This window comes from Callorhinus ursinus, unplaced genomic scaffold, assembly GCF_003265705.2.
Source record: "Callorhinus ursinus isolate GAN/ISIS: 27379988/994484 unplaced genomic scaffold, GSC_fseal_2.0 scaffold57, whole genome shotgun sequence".
NCBI lineage: Eukaryota > Metazoa > Chordata > Mammalia > Carnivora > Otariidae > Callorhinus > Callorhinus ursinus.
The window spans coordinates 4,559,537-4,573,559 of record NW_027397119.1 but is presented as its reverse complement, the minus strand read 5'-3'; the positions used below and the strand labels follow the sequence as shown (position 1 = coordinate 4,573,559).

At 54.8% G+C, this 14,023-nt stretch overlaps 1 protein-coding gene across 1 annotated transcript in view; it reads left to right on the top strand.

The window, feature by feature from the left end:
* Window positions 1–7,584, top strand: part of CACNA1S (calcium voltage-gated channel subunit alpha1 S) — a 67,896-nt gene extending 60,312 nt beyond the window's left edge. Inside the window, exons 36-44 of the mRNA XM_025855063.2 lie at window positions 197–299; window positions 1,274–1,375; window positions 1,675–1,799; window positions 3,197–3,325; window positions 4,124–4,374; window positions 5,678–5,763; window positions 6,504–6,595; window positions 6,805–6,948; window positions 7,082–7,584. Of these exons, the coding sequence (XP_025710848.1) occupies window positions 197–299; window positions 1,274–1,375; window positions 1,675–1,799; window positions 3,197–3,325; window positions 4,124–4,374; window positions 5,678–5,763; window positions 6,504–6,595; window positions 6,805–6,948; window positions 7,082–7,465 (1,416 nt within the window). The 3' untranslated portion in view covers window positions 7,466–7,584. The remainder of the gene's footprint in view (window positions 1–196; window positions 300–1,273; window positions 1,376–1,674; window positions 1,800–3,196; window positions 3,326–4,123; window positions 4,375–5,677; window positions 5,764–6,503; window positions 6,596–6,804; window positions 6,949–7,081) is intronic.
* The last annotated feature ends 6,439 nt before the right edge of the window (window positions 7,585–14,023 follow it).

Below are 14,023 nucleotides of genomic sequence, written 5' to 3'. Positions count from 1 at the left end.
CCCTCCCTGAGGACCTCAAGTCTCAACAGTGTCCCCCCAACTCATCCTTCCATTCCCTCGTGAAGGGTGTCCTGAATCACCCGCACCCCCAGCCTTCATGTCCCATCCCTTCCCAGTCCAGAGACCAGGCTGGGATGACCTGCCAAGCCTGGCCTGGTCCCAACTCAGCAGCCAGCCACTGCCCCTCCCCTCACAGCGGCTGGTGGGTATGAACATGCCCTTGAACAGCGATGGCACGGTCACCTTCAATGCCACACTCTTCGCTCTGGTCCGCACGGCACTCAAGATCAAGACGGAAGGTGAGGGCTTTCTGGTGTGCGGCCCCCTCCCTTCTCTCAGAGGATGAGTTTTCTGGTGCAGATTCTACCAGATTCTCAGAGCTAAAGGTTGGAACCAAGAGCCATGGGGGAAAGTAGAAGGGGGACTCCAGACCATGACCACAACATTCTCATGCCTTTCAGGGCTTAGAGAGAGCTGGAAAATTCTCTACAGGGCAAAGGTCACTAAGGATCTGTTCCCACACAACTATATCTGAATGGGGCCAGAGAAATGGCAGTGTTAGCACAGAGGGGAGGGCCACCTGAGGTCTGGCTCTGGGCAGGGGCAGAGAAGCTCCTCAGGTCGCACTGGGCAGGCAGTCCACACTCAGTTCCGCTAACCCCGCAGGTCTCCCCCTGCCAGGAAGGCAGACGTGGTGGGAATAGGGAAAGGAGTCAGGGTGGGAGTCTTGGTATCGTTCCTGAGCCGTCACTTAGGGCTCAGCTCGACCAGAGCCATCCCCGAAGGCCATCAGGACCTCTGCCAGCATCTGAGACAGCCCCAGGGAACGTTTTCTTGGGAAGGCAAGGAGAGGAAGGCAAAGAGTCAAGAATTGGAGAAACCAAGTTAGGGCAGCAGGAAGGCTGCCTGGGGGTCCTTGGGAAGACCATAGGGCATGGGGATTTGAGGGCTTTTGAGGGGAAAGGGAGAAGAGCAGGAGATGACAGACAGCATTCAAAAGCAGCCACTCTGAACACTGGGTGCCAAGGCTTGTGGGTTGTGAATACATGACCCAAGGGTTGGGCTTCCCCAGGGGGATGGTGATGCCCTCCCCCCATGGTCAGTGCTCAGCACAGCAGCTGCCAAAACCAACCAACAAAACAAAAAACAAACAAAAACCTCAGCCAACATTTGTTGAATGAGGTGTTGACAGAGAATCCTAGGTGGCTTTGTCAAGTGCCATTGACTTGGGCTGGGTGACTTTAGACGGCCTCTGCCTTTCCCTTGCCCCCAGGGAACTTTGAGCAGGCCAATGAGGAGCTGAGGGCCATCATCAAGAAGATCTGGAAGAGAACCAGCATGAAGCTCCTGGACCAGGTCATTCCTCCAATAGGAGGTGAGTGCTGCTTTGGGAGACCAGAGTCCAGAAGCAGCTGAGGAGAGGGGACAAGGAACTTCTCCAGGAAGCCCTTTGAGAATCTGAGAATAGCCCAGACCCTTTGTAAATACCTCGGATAGACCCCATGGTGGCCATCAGGGCAGGTACTAGACTTAGGATGGAAACTGCCCACTGTCCAAGTCAGCAAGGAGAGGAATGTCCTAAATGGCCCGGCCCTGGCTACCCCTGGCTCCCACTATGAACCCAGTTCAGATTCTTACCCACCTTCAGGACATCCCTTGTTGGCTCCTCTGCAGATGATGAGGTGACTGTAGGGAAGTTCTACGCCACATTTCTCATCCAGGAGCACTTCCGGAAGTTCATGAAGCGCCAGGAAGAGTATTATGGGTATCGGCCCAAGAAGGACACCATACAGATCCAGGTAAGCTCAACCTGAACTCCAAGGGACTCCACTGAGCCAGGTCTCCAGGCTCCAGCTCCCTCTTCATGTCTTTGAAGGCCAGTGATGGAGGCACAGAGGGAAGGAGGGAGCCAGGGTGAGTGAGGAGAAGAGCCAGGAGCTCCTCCATCTCTGGATGATAGAACCCAAAGAAATGGGATTTGTTCAAAAGAGAGATTTGAGTGCTTAAAATGATCCACTGGTACACAAAGAAATTTAAAACTTTGTTTCATCTCATCTGTTTTTTATTTCTATTTTTTGTGTTAATTATAATGCACACAATTGACAAATTCAAAAATATACATGCATTTGGGTTGTGTGCTCAAAAACTTATTTCACTTGCAATTTTTACTTTAAAACTATCTCACAATTTTAAAAGTTGTGTGTATAATACAAACACCTTTTTTCCTGAACCATTTCAGAGTAATTCCCAACATAATGTTCCATCAACCCAGAGCATTTTCATATGCAACAAGGGCATTCTCCTCCATAATGCTCCTACATAATCACAATGCAACCACCAGAAACAGGAAATTAACATTGAGACTTTTAGGGGCACTGGGGTGGCTCAGTCGGTTAAGCGGCTGCCTTCGGCTCAGGTCATGATCCTGGGGTCCTGGGATCGAGCCCCAGGTCCGGCTCCCTGCTCAGCGGAGAGCCTGCTTCTCCCTCTCCCTCTGCCTGCCGCTCTGGGTACTTGCGCTCTCTCTCTCTTTCTCCCTCTCTTGTCAAATGAATAAATAAAATCTAAAAAAAAAAACACATATTGAGACTTTACTACCATCACGTCCTCAGGCCTCATGCCAATTTCACCAGTTGTCCCAATAATGTCCTTTATAGTAAAAGAATCCAATCCAGAATCACACATAGTTTCTATATCTCTTTAGACTCTTCCATCCAGAACAGTTCCCCAGTCTTTCCTTGACATGACCTTGACACTTTTGAAGATCGCCAGGATATCCTTCAGTTTGAGTTCATGTGCTGTTTCTTCATGATAGATTTAGGATACACATCTTGGACAGGAATGCCACAGAAATGATGTTGTCCTCCCATTGCTTTGATCAACTCAAAAAATTATATGAATGACATGTTCAATCAAAAGAGATCATTTGTCTAGAAGACTGTACTGAGTAAAAAGATTTTTCCACCTGGAGGCCTGGGAGGGTGCGAAATCACGCATAAGGTTGCGAAAAGTTTCCTTGGGAGCCATTAGGGTTTGGACCATCCCAGATGGTCAGAGCAGGGCCTCATGGAGCCCTGGGTCATTGAATGTCCAGGAGAGAGTGGGGCTGGAGCTGGGGCTAGAAATGAGCGAGGCCATGGGAAGCAGTCTGGTCTCCCCCACTAGACTGGAGGGGTCACTGCCCTTCTGTCCCCAGGCTGGACTGCGGACCATTGAGGAAGAGGCAGCTCCGGAGATCCGCCGCACCATCTCAGGAGACCTGACAGCGGAAGAGGAGCTGGAGAGAGCCATGGTGGAGGCTGCGCTGGAGGAAGGGATATTCCGGGTAAGTGAAGACTGTGACCACCCCGTGTGTTCTAGGCATGGGGAGCAGCAACATCCCATAGATACAAGGGCCAGGAGCCCAGCCATAAAGGGGGCGAATTTGGAAACTGAAGACACCCACAGCCCACTTCTCTTGGGAATACAGAATCCTACTGGACCCAAGGTGCCGGAGTTGTCAAATATGACACATACTCTCTTCCCTTCCTCTACCAAGCCTTACTCTCGTCCTCACCTCCCCCAAAGCCCTAGCTGACATTCGTCTCTTGGAATCCCTTCAATACCAAATGCCCTGCCTGCTTCCAGTTAACTGGTCCTCAGTCTTTAGCTCTGTCCAGTGTTTTTTATGACGCTGTAAAACTAAAGGGTTCTTAATGACCACCTAGTGGCGAATGCCTTTGGTTTTCCCTGAGGAAACCGTGACCTGAAGAGATGATAGGAGAGGTCCAATATCACTTAGCAAGTTAGTTTTAGACGTGGGACTAGAACCAGTTCTCCAGACTCCCAAGCTGGTGCTCTTTCCACGACAACATATTTCTCTATCTGGCTGTCTATGTCTCCGATGTAGTTCCTTAGTTGCGTCCTGTCTACCCTATTCAATTGAGAACTTTCTGAAGAGGGAGATCATGATCTCTTCTCTGGCCTTATAGCCCAGTCCATTCTCCTCTGGCCTTACAGGATCTGTCTTCTAATATATCACTTGTTCCCAGTACATCATGCCAGGATGGCAGTGCCCATGCACTCCCAGTTCCCATCCCCCCATCACTGCTCTCAGCCCTTACTCTCTCCTCCTTGCCCCTAGAGGACTGGAGGCCTCTTTGGCCAGGTGGACAACTTCCTGGAAAGGACCAACTCCCTGCCCCCTGTCATGGCCAACCAGAGACCCCTCCAGTTTGCTGAGATAGAGATGGAAGAGCTGGAATCGCCTGTCTTCTTGGAGGATTTCCCTCAAGATCCAAGCACCAACCCTCTTGCTCATGCCAATACCAACAATGCCAACGCCAACATCGCCTATGGCAACAGCAACCATAGCAACAGGCAGGTGTTTTCCAGGTAGTGGCAGCAACTGCCAGCTTTGGATGTAGGGGCCCTGGGGTAGGGCTGGGAAGACATGGTTAGTGGGTTCCAGGCTCTTGGGAGGGGGACATTCTGAAATGTATAGATTGCCTTTTGCTTGCCTTTGTGTCCTTTGGGATCCATCCTCCGCCTTAATGCAAGACGCAGGCCTGGACTGCAGAGACTCCTTTAGCCAGCAGAGGGCAGCATTGGCACAAATGCTCTGTGGTTCCTTTATTTCTCTGCAGCAGGTCTAGGAGCTGGGACCTATTGAACGTAGTAGGTTAGGAAAAGAGAGTTACTACAAGAAGAGTTACTACAAAAAAAACTGTGGGAAGTTAAAGTTTAACTGTTGGATTTGGGTTCTAGGGAGATCTCACTGCTGAGTGGGTCCTCTCTCTCCCACGCTGAGCTGTAGACTAAATATAATCTGCGGTTACATAAGTACCATGAAAAACAGCAGGATGGGGGGAGAGCCTCTTGGAAATCAGCCCCTGAGGGCTCAGGTCCCAGAAGAGCTTCCGTTCTAGATAGGAGGACCTGGAATGGCTGTCACACACGGTCAGAAATGGGCAGGACAGGGCAGATGCCCCATGAGCAGCTATTTCCCCGGGCCAGGGCTGCCTACACCCCCTTCCTTTCAGAGACCCCTAGGCCCGGAAGGGTGCCTGTGCCCTGGATCACCATGGTGGGGACACAAAAGCGCCAGACCCGGGCCCTGCCCTGAAAGGACTGTAGTCTTCTTGGGACATGCATCCTGTGACGTGACTGTGACCAAATAATCACAAAGAGCCTGAGAATGCCCTGAGAATGCAGGCGTCCTGATCGCCAAGGGCTGGAAAGGCCTAGAATGGAGCTAAGCAATGTTTCTCAGCCTCCGCTGAGCATTAGAAGCATGTAGAGAGCTTCCAAAATTGCAGTGCACGGGGCCTCACCACAGATTCTGGGGATGGGACACGGCCACTACCAGTTTTTAAAGCCCCCCGGTGACCCAGTGTGCTGCCAAGGTTGAGAACCAGTGTCCTAGAGGGTGTGAGGCTGGGGCTGGGCCTCAGAAGATGAACAGAATGTGGAAAGCATGAGGGAGGGGCATCCATTGGGCAAAGGAGAAGAGGAGGGGACGTATTTGGCTTCTTTCTCTTAGAGGGCCAGGACTGGCTGGGCAGAGAGCGGGGTGAGCACCAGCTCTGGAGTCAAGATGACACCAATGATGGGGCCAGACCCTGAGGGGCCACAGAGGGGCAGGATGGCGGGAGGACCAGCAGCCTGCTCTGGCTCACCAGCCTTGCTTCCGTTTCAGCATCCACTACGAAAGGGAGTTCCCTGGAGAGACAGATACGCCTGCTGCCAGAGGAGGAGCCTTTGGCCAGCCCCGAAGGGTCCTGGGTCAGTCTTCTCTGTGCGCCCTAGAAGCTGAGCCTCCCAGAGCGGCCTGGGGAGCCTGGCTCTCCCCTTTCCTTTGGGGAATCTGGCTTGGGAGCCTGTCACAATGGGAGTCAGCTGGGCCTGGGATGGAAGAGTTGTCAGGGCCAGCTCCTCATCCAGGCGGAGGAGAAGGGAGCCATCTAGGTAACTGAGTGAGGTGGGAAGGGGGCGTGCCAGGAGACTCCCACCCACCGCGCCCCCCCTCCGAAGGACAGCCCCTGGCCACACTGACCCCTTGGCCCTGGGGCCCTTCAGCAGATGGTCTGGCAATCTCCCAGCGGGTCCTAGACCGCTGTGTGTGACAGCAGGAGCCCTGAGGATGCCCGAGTTTGAGGGCACTCGCCCCCCTCCCCAGAGCACGCACATGCACACAACACACACAACACGCACACAGGACACACATGCACACTTCTGCACGCAAGCACAAACGGACACACTGAAAAAGAGCTTGACCAGATCTGATCAAACTCTGGCCCTGATCCCTCCCCACCAACCCCGCTCCCCGACCCACAAGGACAGAGACCAGGGCAAGTAGAGGGGCCAGGGGACAGCACAGGGTCCTGCCCGGCCTGGACTTGGTTGGGTGTCAGCCTGTGCACCCCTCTAGGATGCCTTCCACAGCCCCGAGGCTCTCAGAGAGCTCGCAGGGGCCCTGGCGGGACTCAGCAGCCCCTCTTGCCCTTGCTCTGTATTGCCCACAGGACCCCACAGCAAATCCTGTGTGGAACAGCTAAAAGGACAGCTGACCCAGAGAGAAATGCCCAGATCCCAGGCATTTCCTGCCCCCTGCCAGGTAATGGGGCAGAAGCCTGGGAAGAAACTCTATACAGAGGAAGGGGGCCACCGTAATTTGCCCATTAATAACAGAAAGGGCCGCACTCCTGGGTCCTCCTCTCTCTGTGGGTCTTGGCAGAGGCTCCCTCTGAAGAGCTGGAGTTTCACTGGATCCCAGTGGGCTCCAACATCCCTGTTGGGGTCTTCACTTTTGTGCATTTGGAACAGCGTGCCAGGGCTGAGTCTCCCCTGCCTGAGGAGAAGAGGAGCCCCACCCCGGCGTCTCTGCCTGAGGAAGCATCCCGTAGCCGTAGGACCAAGGAGAGTAGTCCTTGGTGCCAGACTCCAGCGACAGCCCAGCTGATTCACGAGGTGAGGTGGGGGCGGGGACAGAGCTGTGGGCAGCATTCAGGGCTGGCCCTGGGCTCGCCTGGGCAGGCCAGTAGAGGCAGACCCCTGAGACAGCTCCCCGGGAGAGCCCACCCAGCCTCTGTCCTCCCTGCAGGCTCTGGTTCGAGGAGGCCTGGACACCTTGGCGGCTGATGCTGACTTTGTCCTGGCGACCGGCCAGGCCCTGGCAGATGCCTGCCAGATGACACCAGAGGAAGTGGAGGTGGCAGCCACAGAGCTACTGAAAAGACAAGGGTCCCCAGAGGGTCCGACCAGTGCCCTTGGATGCTGGAGCCTCAGGTCCTCGCTGGGCAGCCTTGACCTGCATCAGGGCTCCCAGGAGATCCTGATCCCCCCAGGCTGTGAAGGCCCACCCAGCAGCAGCGTGGGCTTAGACCTAGCAAGCCCCATGGCGAGGGAGGGGTTGCTGGGGCGGAGAAGGGTTAGCCCACCACGGGGCCCCGCGCTCTCTCCGCAGCTCAATGGATGGGCTGAGTAGGGGTGGTCAGGAACCACCGCAAAAAGTTGGGAAGAAGTAGATTGACGCGGGGCGCCTGGGTGGCTCAGTCATTAGGCGTCTGCCTCCGGCTCAGGTCATGATCCCAGGGTCCTGGGATCGAGCCCTGCATCGGGCTCCCTGCTCCACGGGAAGCCTGTTTCTCCCTCTCCCGCTCCCCCTGCTTGTGTTCCCTCTCTCGCTGTGTCTCTCTCTGTCAAATAAATAAATAAAATCTTATAGAAAAAAAAAAAGAAGAAGAAGTAGATTGACAGGCCCCTCTCCACACCAGCAAGAGGCACAGTTGGATGGAGCCTCTAACGTCTTTCAAATAGGCCTGTCAGTGCCAGTGTCTGGCTGGCAGAAGGCCACTCCCACCAGCAGGACGTTACAGGCTCCAGGCCTATGACATTGGCACCTGGCCCCTGCTTGTCTCCTTTTTTGGAAACGTTTCCTACTCTTTTTTTCCTCACTCTTCCCTCTTCCCCGTTCCATTTCCTGCTCGTGGGCTGGGGAGCCTGGGCCTGGGAGGACCGAAGGGAAGGGCCGTCTGGATTGTTATCCCGCATGCGGCCAAGAGGGGCCCATCCTGGAGAATGTGGATTCTCCTGGAAGTCTGCCGCCAGTTCCACTGACTGGGGCCCCGTAGCCCCAGGAAGGACCGGTGGCCTTACAAGTCACGGCCCCGCATCCCCGGTCCCGCCAAGGCCAACCTTCTTTAAAGCTATGACCATGTCTCTTTGGCCAGAGCCCACTGCTGACACAGGCCTCGGGTCCCTCAAGTGTTTGTACCCTCGGACATCAAAGATCTGCAGTCTCCACGGCTCCTCTCGCCCACACCAAGCGGTAGTGAGTACCGCTGGCTACGATTTACCAAGTGGCTCCCCCCCGCCCGTGCCCCACGCTCCCCTGTGCCCAGGGGATTCGCACATTCTACGTACAGAGCATTTCCACACCATGTCCATCTCGTTCTTATCCCAGCCTCGCGAAGCAGGTCTTCTCTAAGTAGTTAAAGGGTTTTAAGGATGCGGCAGTGGCAGCCCAGAGAGGTGGCGGGGCGCACCTCTGCTCACACAGCTGGCAAGCGAGAGGCAGAGTTCAGCCCCCCAAGTCCCAGCGGTGCCTTTCGCCCGATACTCCTTCCTCACCGAGCTTGCCCGGCGCTGGCCGCGGCTGCGGTGACCGCTGGGCCACCCCACAGCCCCCTGGCAAAGCCCCAGACTGCGAGGGCAGGGAGACGCCCACTGGCTGCAGAGCTGTGGTCCCGGGCTCTGTCCGGGCTCCTCTCCTCAAGCCTCAGCACCAGCGGCTTCCCCCACGCCTCCCCTCAACAGCTTGCTGTTTGCCGCCACAGGGTCCCTCCCTCAGCTCCTCTTACCAAGCGAGGAACTCACCCCCTTTGTCTCTTGCTCTCCTCCCTCCTGACCCCTCCTCAGAGTCTCCCCCAGCCAGTCTCCTGTCTCCCCCTCACCCCCTGCTCCCTCTGTCTGTAGGTCACATTTGAGGTGTTTCCATCTTAACAACATGTCCTTCCAGCCGTCCTGTCTACCTACATGAGGTCGGCCTGTCTGTCTCTCTGTCTGTCTGTCTAGTGCATTCCTGAAGACCAAACTTCTTCCCTGGGTTGTCTCCTCATCCACATTTTCATTCCTAGTTCCCATGTCTCATCCCCATGCAGCCTGCCTTCTGCCCATCGTTCACCAGTATCTCCCACAACCTTGTTGCCAATCTAGGGGACCCCAAGTCCTTACCTTCCTTGATTTCTAGGCAGCATTAGGAACGACTTACCTCCCTCTCCTTCCTGACATGCCTGCACCCCTGGCTCTCCCGAATTTCCTCCTACCTTTCAAGTGCTCCAACCCCTCACTTCCCTGTGAGCTCTCGCCTGGCCCAGCTACCTCTCCGGTGGGGGATTGACTCCTCAGGGGTCTGTGTCCTTGATCCCTCTTTCCACTTGGGAAGTGTCCCTGGATGCTCTTAGCCACTCACATCTCAGCTGTGTCTGTGTCGATAATTCCCAATTCCATATGGCTAGAGCGAACCTCCACATCTCTGTATCCTTCTCCCTGACAACTCACGTATGTCCAACGCGCCCAAAGCACATCGTGTCCAAATTCAGCCTTGCTGTCCTTTCCCCATAGACGGCTGCTACTCCGGTGTTGCTGGTCTCAAGGAAACCCACCCGCTGTTCAGACCAGAAGTCTGGGTGTTGTCCTGGGCTCCCAGCTTGCCCCCCCAGACTCATCCTCCTAAGCAGTTCCCAAGCTTGTCTTTGTGTCCACGGTGACTTTCCTGGTATGTTCAATCGACGTTTCATGCCTCTTCTTGTTTCTTTAAGATCTTTATTTATTTATTTGAGAGAGAGAGAGCACAAGTGGGGTGGGGGTGGAGGGAAAGGGATGGAGGCAGAGGGAGAAGCAGGCTCCCCACTGAGCAAGGAGCCCGATGCGGGGCTCGATCCCAGGACCCCGAGATCATGACCTGAGCTGAAGGCAGATGCTTAACCAACTGAGCCACCCAGGCAGCCCCGTTTCACGCTTCTTCTATTGCAAGAGCCTCTGGCCTGCCCTCCTGGACTCCTCTCTTCTCTTCCCCCTAGTCTGTCTCTGATCTTTCTGAAAGGAGAAGTCTGTTGTCGCATTCCTTTGCTTAAAAGCCTTAAAGGCACCCCAAATCCTCAGAATGTCGTGCAAACCCTTGCCTCTGCTTACACGTCTCTAGGCCTAGCCCTCACACAGGGCCTGGTCTCCCCCTCTCCTGCCGCCAGAACCCTCAGTCCCACGGATCCCTCCCTAGTCATCTTTCAATGCTCAGCTTTGCTATTGCTTCCTGCAGAAAGCTTTCCCTGAACAACCCTCTGAAGCCTGGCCCAGAAACATGGCGCCCTCCCCCACCTCCAGTACAGTGGGGATCATAACTGCTTGTTTATTGTTACCCTAGCCAGAGGCTAGCTTCACGAAATCAGGAGCAGGTCCACTTTATTTGAAGTTATCCCCCCAAAGCTGAGCGCTTTTCAACCCAGACCAGTGTCTCCGTAACTGTTAATAAATGCAGGACAAGGGTGAGCAGCGGGGACCCTTCCCTCCACCAGCTCCCTGCCCCTTGTCACCCGCCAGGGTTCTGCAGCCTCCACCACACTGGCTGTCTGTCCGGGCCAGGGAAGGCAGGGAGGAGGTGCTCTGCCTCTAGGGGCAACAAGCCGGACTTCACCTCAGCCCTACACACGCCTGGCTGCCAGGCTGCTCCCATAAAGCCTGAAAGGAACGGTGTGGAAGGAGGAGGACGGAGGTGGGAGCAGAGGGGAGCAGGCCGGCGTGCGGGGAGACATGCCCCTCTGCTGAGCAGGACTGTCGGACAGAGACATTGTACCCGGAGGGGCCGGGGGGGGCGCCTTCTGTCGCCAGGGGACACAGGCCAGAGGCAGTGTCTGCTGGACCCCTATCTTCTCCTTATTGATTCCCTGCAGACTTGGGGCCCAGCTGCTGGGTGCGGGGGTCTGCCAAAAGGGGCGGGGGTGCCGCTGGTGGGAGGGAATGGGCACAAAGCCTCATGCCGGCCGTGGAGACTAGAAGAGCCCTCCCATCTGGCAGGTGTGAAGCTCAGATGGACGGTCTCTGGAAAACCAGTGAGGATGGGCCCAGTTCCAGACTATCTTCGGAGTAGGGAGGAGCTCCCTGGCTCTGGTCTCCATGCACATGTAGGCCCGGCTCTCGATGGGGCTGAGTGATTCTTAAAGGAAACATATGGCTACTCTCTGCAACGGGTTTCAGAGCATAGACTTGGAAGCCAGACCCATTTACACCTGAATCCCGTTCACCTACCTCCATGCTGTGATGTCAGGCCGTTCACACAATCCTCTTAAGCTTCTGCTCCTCCTTCCGTAAAATGGGGGACTAGTTCCTACTTCCAGGGTGTTGAAAGGTGTGACGGTGACCATGTAAAGACCCAGCCCTTGGTAAGAAGCTGTGGCTTTGATTCTGTCTGATGCTGGCTAGTGAGAGAGCCAGACCCTTAAGTTGGGAGGACACTGAGCTCAGGGGACGTCCTGGGCCTCTTAGGGAAAGCCGGGCAATGTGACTGTCAGCCCAGGGATCTCTGCATTAGACCGCATCCCCCACAGGCCCTGCCTGCTCCCAGGACAGCCTGTGGTTGGAGAGGCCAGTTCCTGCTTCCGGAGAAGCCACTATGGAAGGCACTGCCAACCCAGAGTTGACCTTGACCCCCATTTTTCTGGCATCTGATCCCAATAACATGTCACTCCTGCCGTGGGGCTGACAGCTGATGGAGCCAGGTGACTCTTTCCATGCTGCGAAAGCAAACCAAGCCCCAGAGAAGGACAGAGCCATAGACACCCAACTTCCCAAGTCAGTGGGAGGAGCCAGGAGGAGACCTCAGCCTCTGTCGAACTTCAGAAAGGCCGGTGAAATGTTGGTTTCCAAGATCTGGTATTCAGGGAGCCCAGTTCACTAAGTGCCCGGCCGGCGACATCTCATTCAGTCTTTCAGCGCCGTCTGTAAACTAGGCGTCCTTGTGAATCCCATTCTGTGATGGAAACACACCTTCGGAAAGACTAAGTGAATTACCCAGAGTCACTTGGCCGAGAAGTAGTGATGCCAGGGGCCGGACAAGAGCCTGGACACTCTTCTTGAGCTGCTGACTTCTTGCATTGTTGTGAGGATCCCCCCGACAATGCCCCCCAACCCCCACTCCGTCCCCCGCTTACCTGGCCCAAGACCCTTCCCGCACCCTGCCAAGTGGGCCCCACCCTCAACGCAGCCCCTCCTGGCCCAGGCCACACTCACAAGCCCCCACTCGCGGTGCCTTTCTGCACCCAGCAAATGCCGCTGCGGTCGACCTCTGTCTTCCCCGATGGCCTGGGTACACTCCACTCCGTTGTCTCTTCCTTAGGGCTTTTGTATTGTGTGATAACTTTTATTACGGCATTTATTACCATGTAGTGTAACTAGGAGTTTAAAGTTTGTTTTTTCTACTGAGAGTTCCTCAAGGACAGTGAGTTTCTTTATCAAGTTTGTATCCCCAGCAAAGGGCAAAGGAAGGAGGGAGGAAAGAAGGAGGGTAGAAAGGGAGAGATGAGAAGGGGAGGGAGAGAGAGTGAATGCATGACCGCACACCACGTCGACTGCTAAACCCTGTGTATTAGATTGAATCATTTGAAATTGCTGATATTCTATCTCTTTTGTCTATAAAAGAGCAATTTCATGTCTAACCTACTATAATGAGGGTGGTTACCCCACTGTCCTGTCACACCCAAGTACCACCACTGCCGCTTTGGTCGGGGGAGGCAGAGACCCCACCTTCTGCTTTGGGGCAGTTTATACAAATCAGTCTGGATGAGGGCTCAATGAGGTGGGGGTCCCATGTGGGACTGTTCTCAGGCAACATGCAGACCGAGGTTGACTGGGGGGGGCGGCTTTCAGCACTTGTCGTCGCTGAGATGTCCCTGCATCCGCCCAGGCCCGGCTAATTCTCCTCAAGGTGAAGTGTCTCCTCTGTCAGAGGGATAAGTGTCAGGAAGCACAAGCGTGGGGGGAAAGACACAGATTAATTTTTCAAGAGATTATGTCACCTCAGCCCAACGCAGGCTGTCATTGTCAAAGGGCCTTTGAAATTCTCCTAAAATCATCCCGTGAGATTCAGCGTGCACGCACACACACACGCGCGCACGCGCGCGCGCACACACGCACGCACACACACACACAGCCTGGTGTGCTGGCATTCATTACTGTCCCATAAAATTCACAACCTGGTATATTTGTGTAAAGGCATCCTTCAGAGGTTAATCTTGTGTGATCCGCCCCCACCACCTCCCTCCAAGTCTCTAACACCCTCCCCCATCTCCTCCTATTTTTAAAGTGTTAAATGTTTGTTTGCTGGCAATTTGCTCTGCGTGGTCTGGCTGAAGCAAATATGTATTAAAATCCAAGGCATTGCTGCATCCTTGGGGACTCGAAATCACTAGCTCCTAGGCAGGGTGGGGCGTATTTGTCAACTTAATCAGAGGGAAGGGGCTTACCAGGGTGGCATCTGAAGCAAGGGGATGTGGCTTCTCTGGGTTCCTGGCTAGGACTGCCTCGGAGGCCCCCTCCTCGCCACCACGTTTGGGGCTAGGGGTTCTGCCCCTTTCCTTCCTCCTTCCTTGGCATCATCTCTTTTTTTCCCCTCTCTTTTGCTTTCCCTGCTTGGCTCCCTGCTTGTTCCTTTTGTGTCTGCTAATTCCCCACCCCTGTCCCTTCTGGGGGAGAGGGGACCCTCAATGAGCCCACAGGCCACCTGGGGCAGGGCACAGGGCTGCAGTTCATTGTCCCGAAGACCCAGGAACAGTTACCAGCTGCTCTGCACCCCTGTTGGAGCAAAGAAGTCAGAGCAAGTTACCTTTTTAAAAAAAGTTTGTTGAGTTATAATATATAATAAACTGCACATAGTCTGTGTGCTCAATTTGATTACTTCTGAAAGATGTATACACAGCCATGGAACCAACACCACTCTGTCCACCCCCCCCCAAATTTCTTGGTGCTTATTAGTAATCCCCCCTCTGCTGCT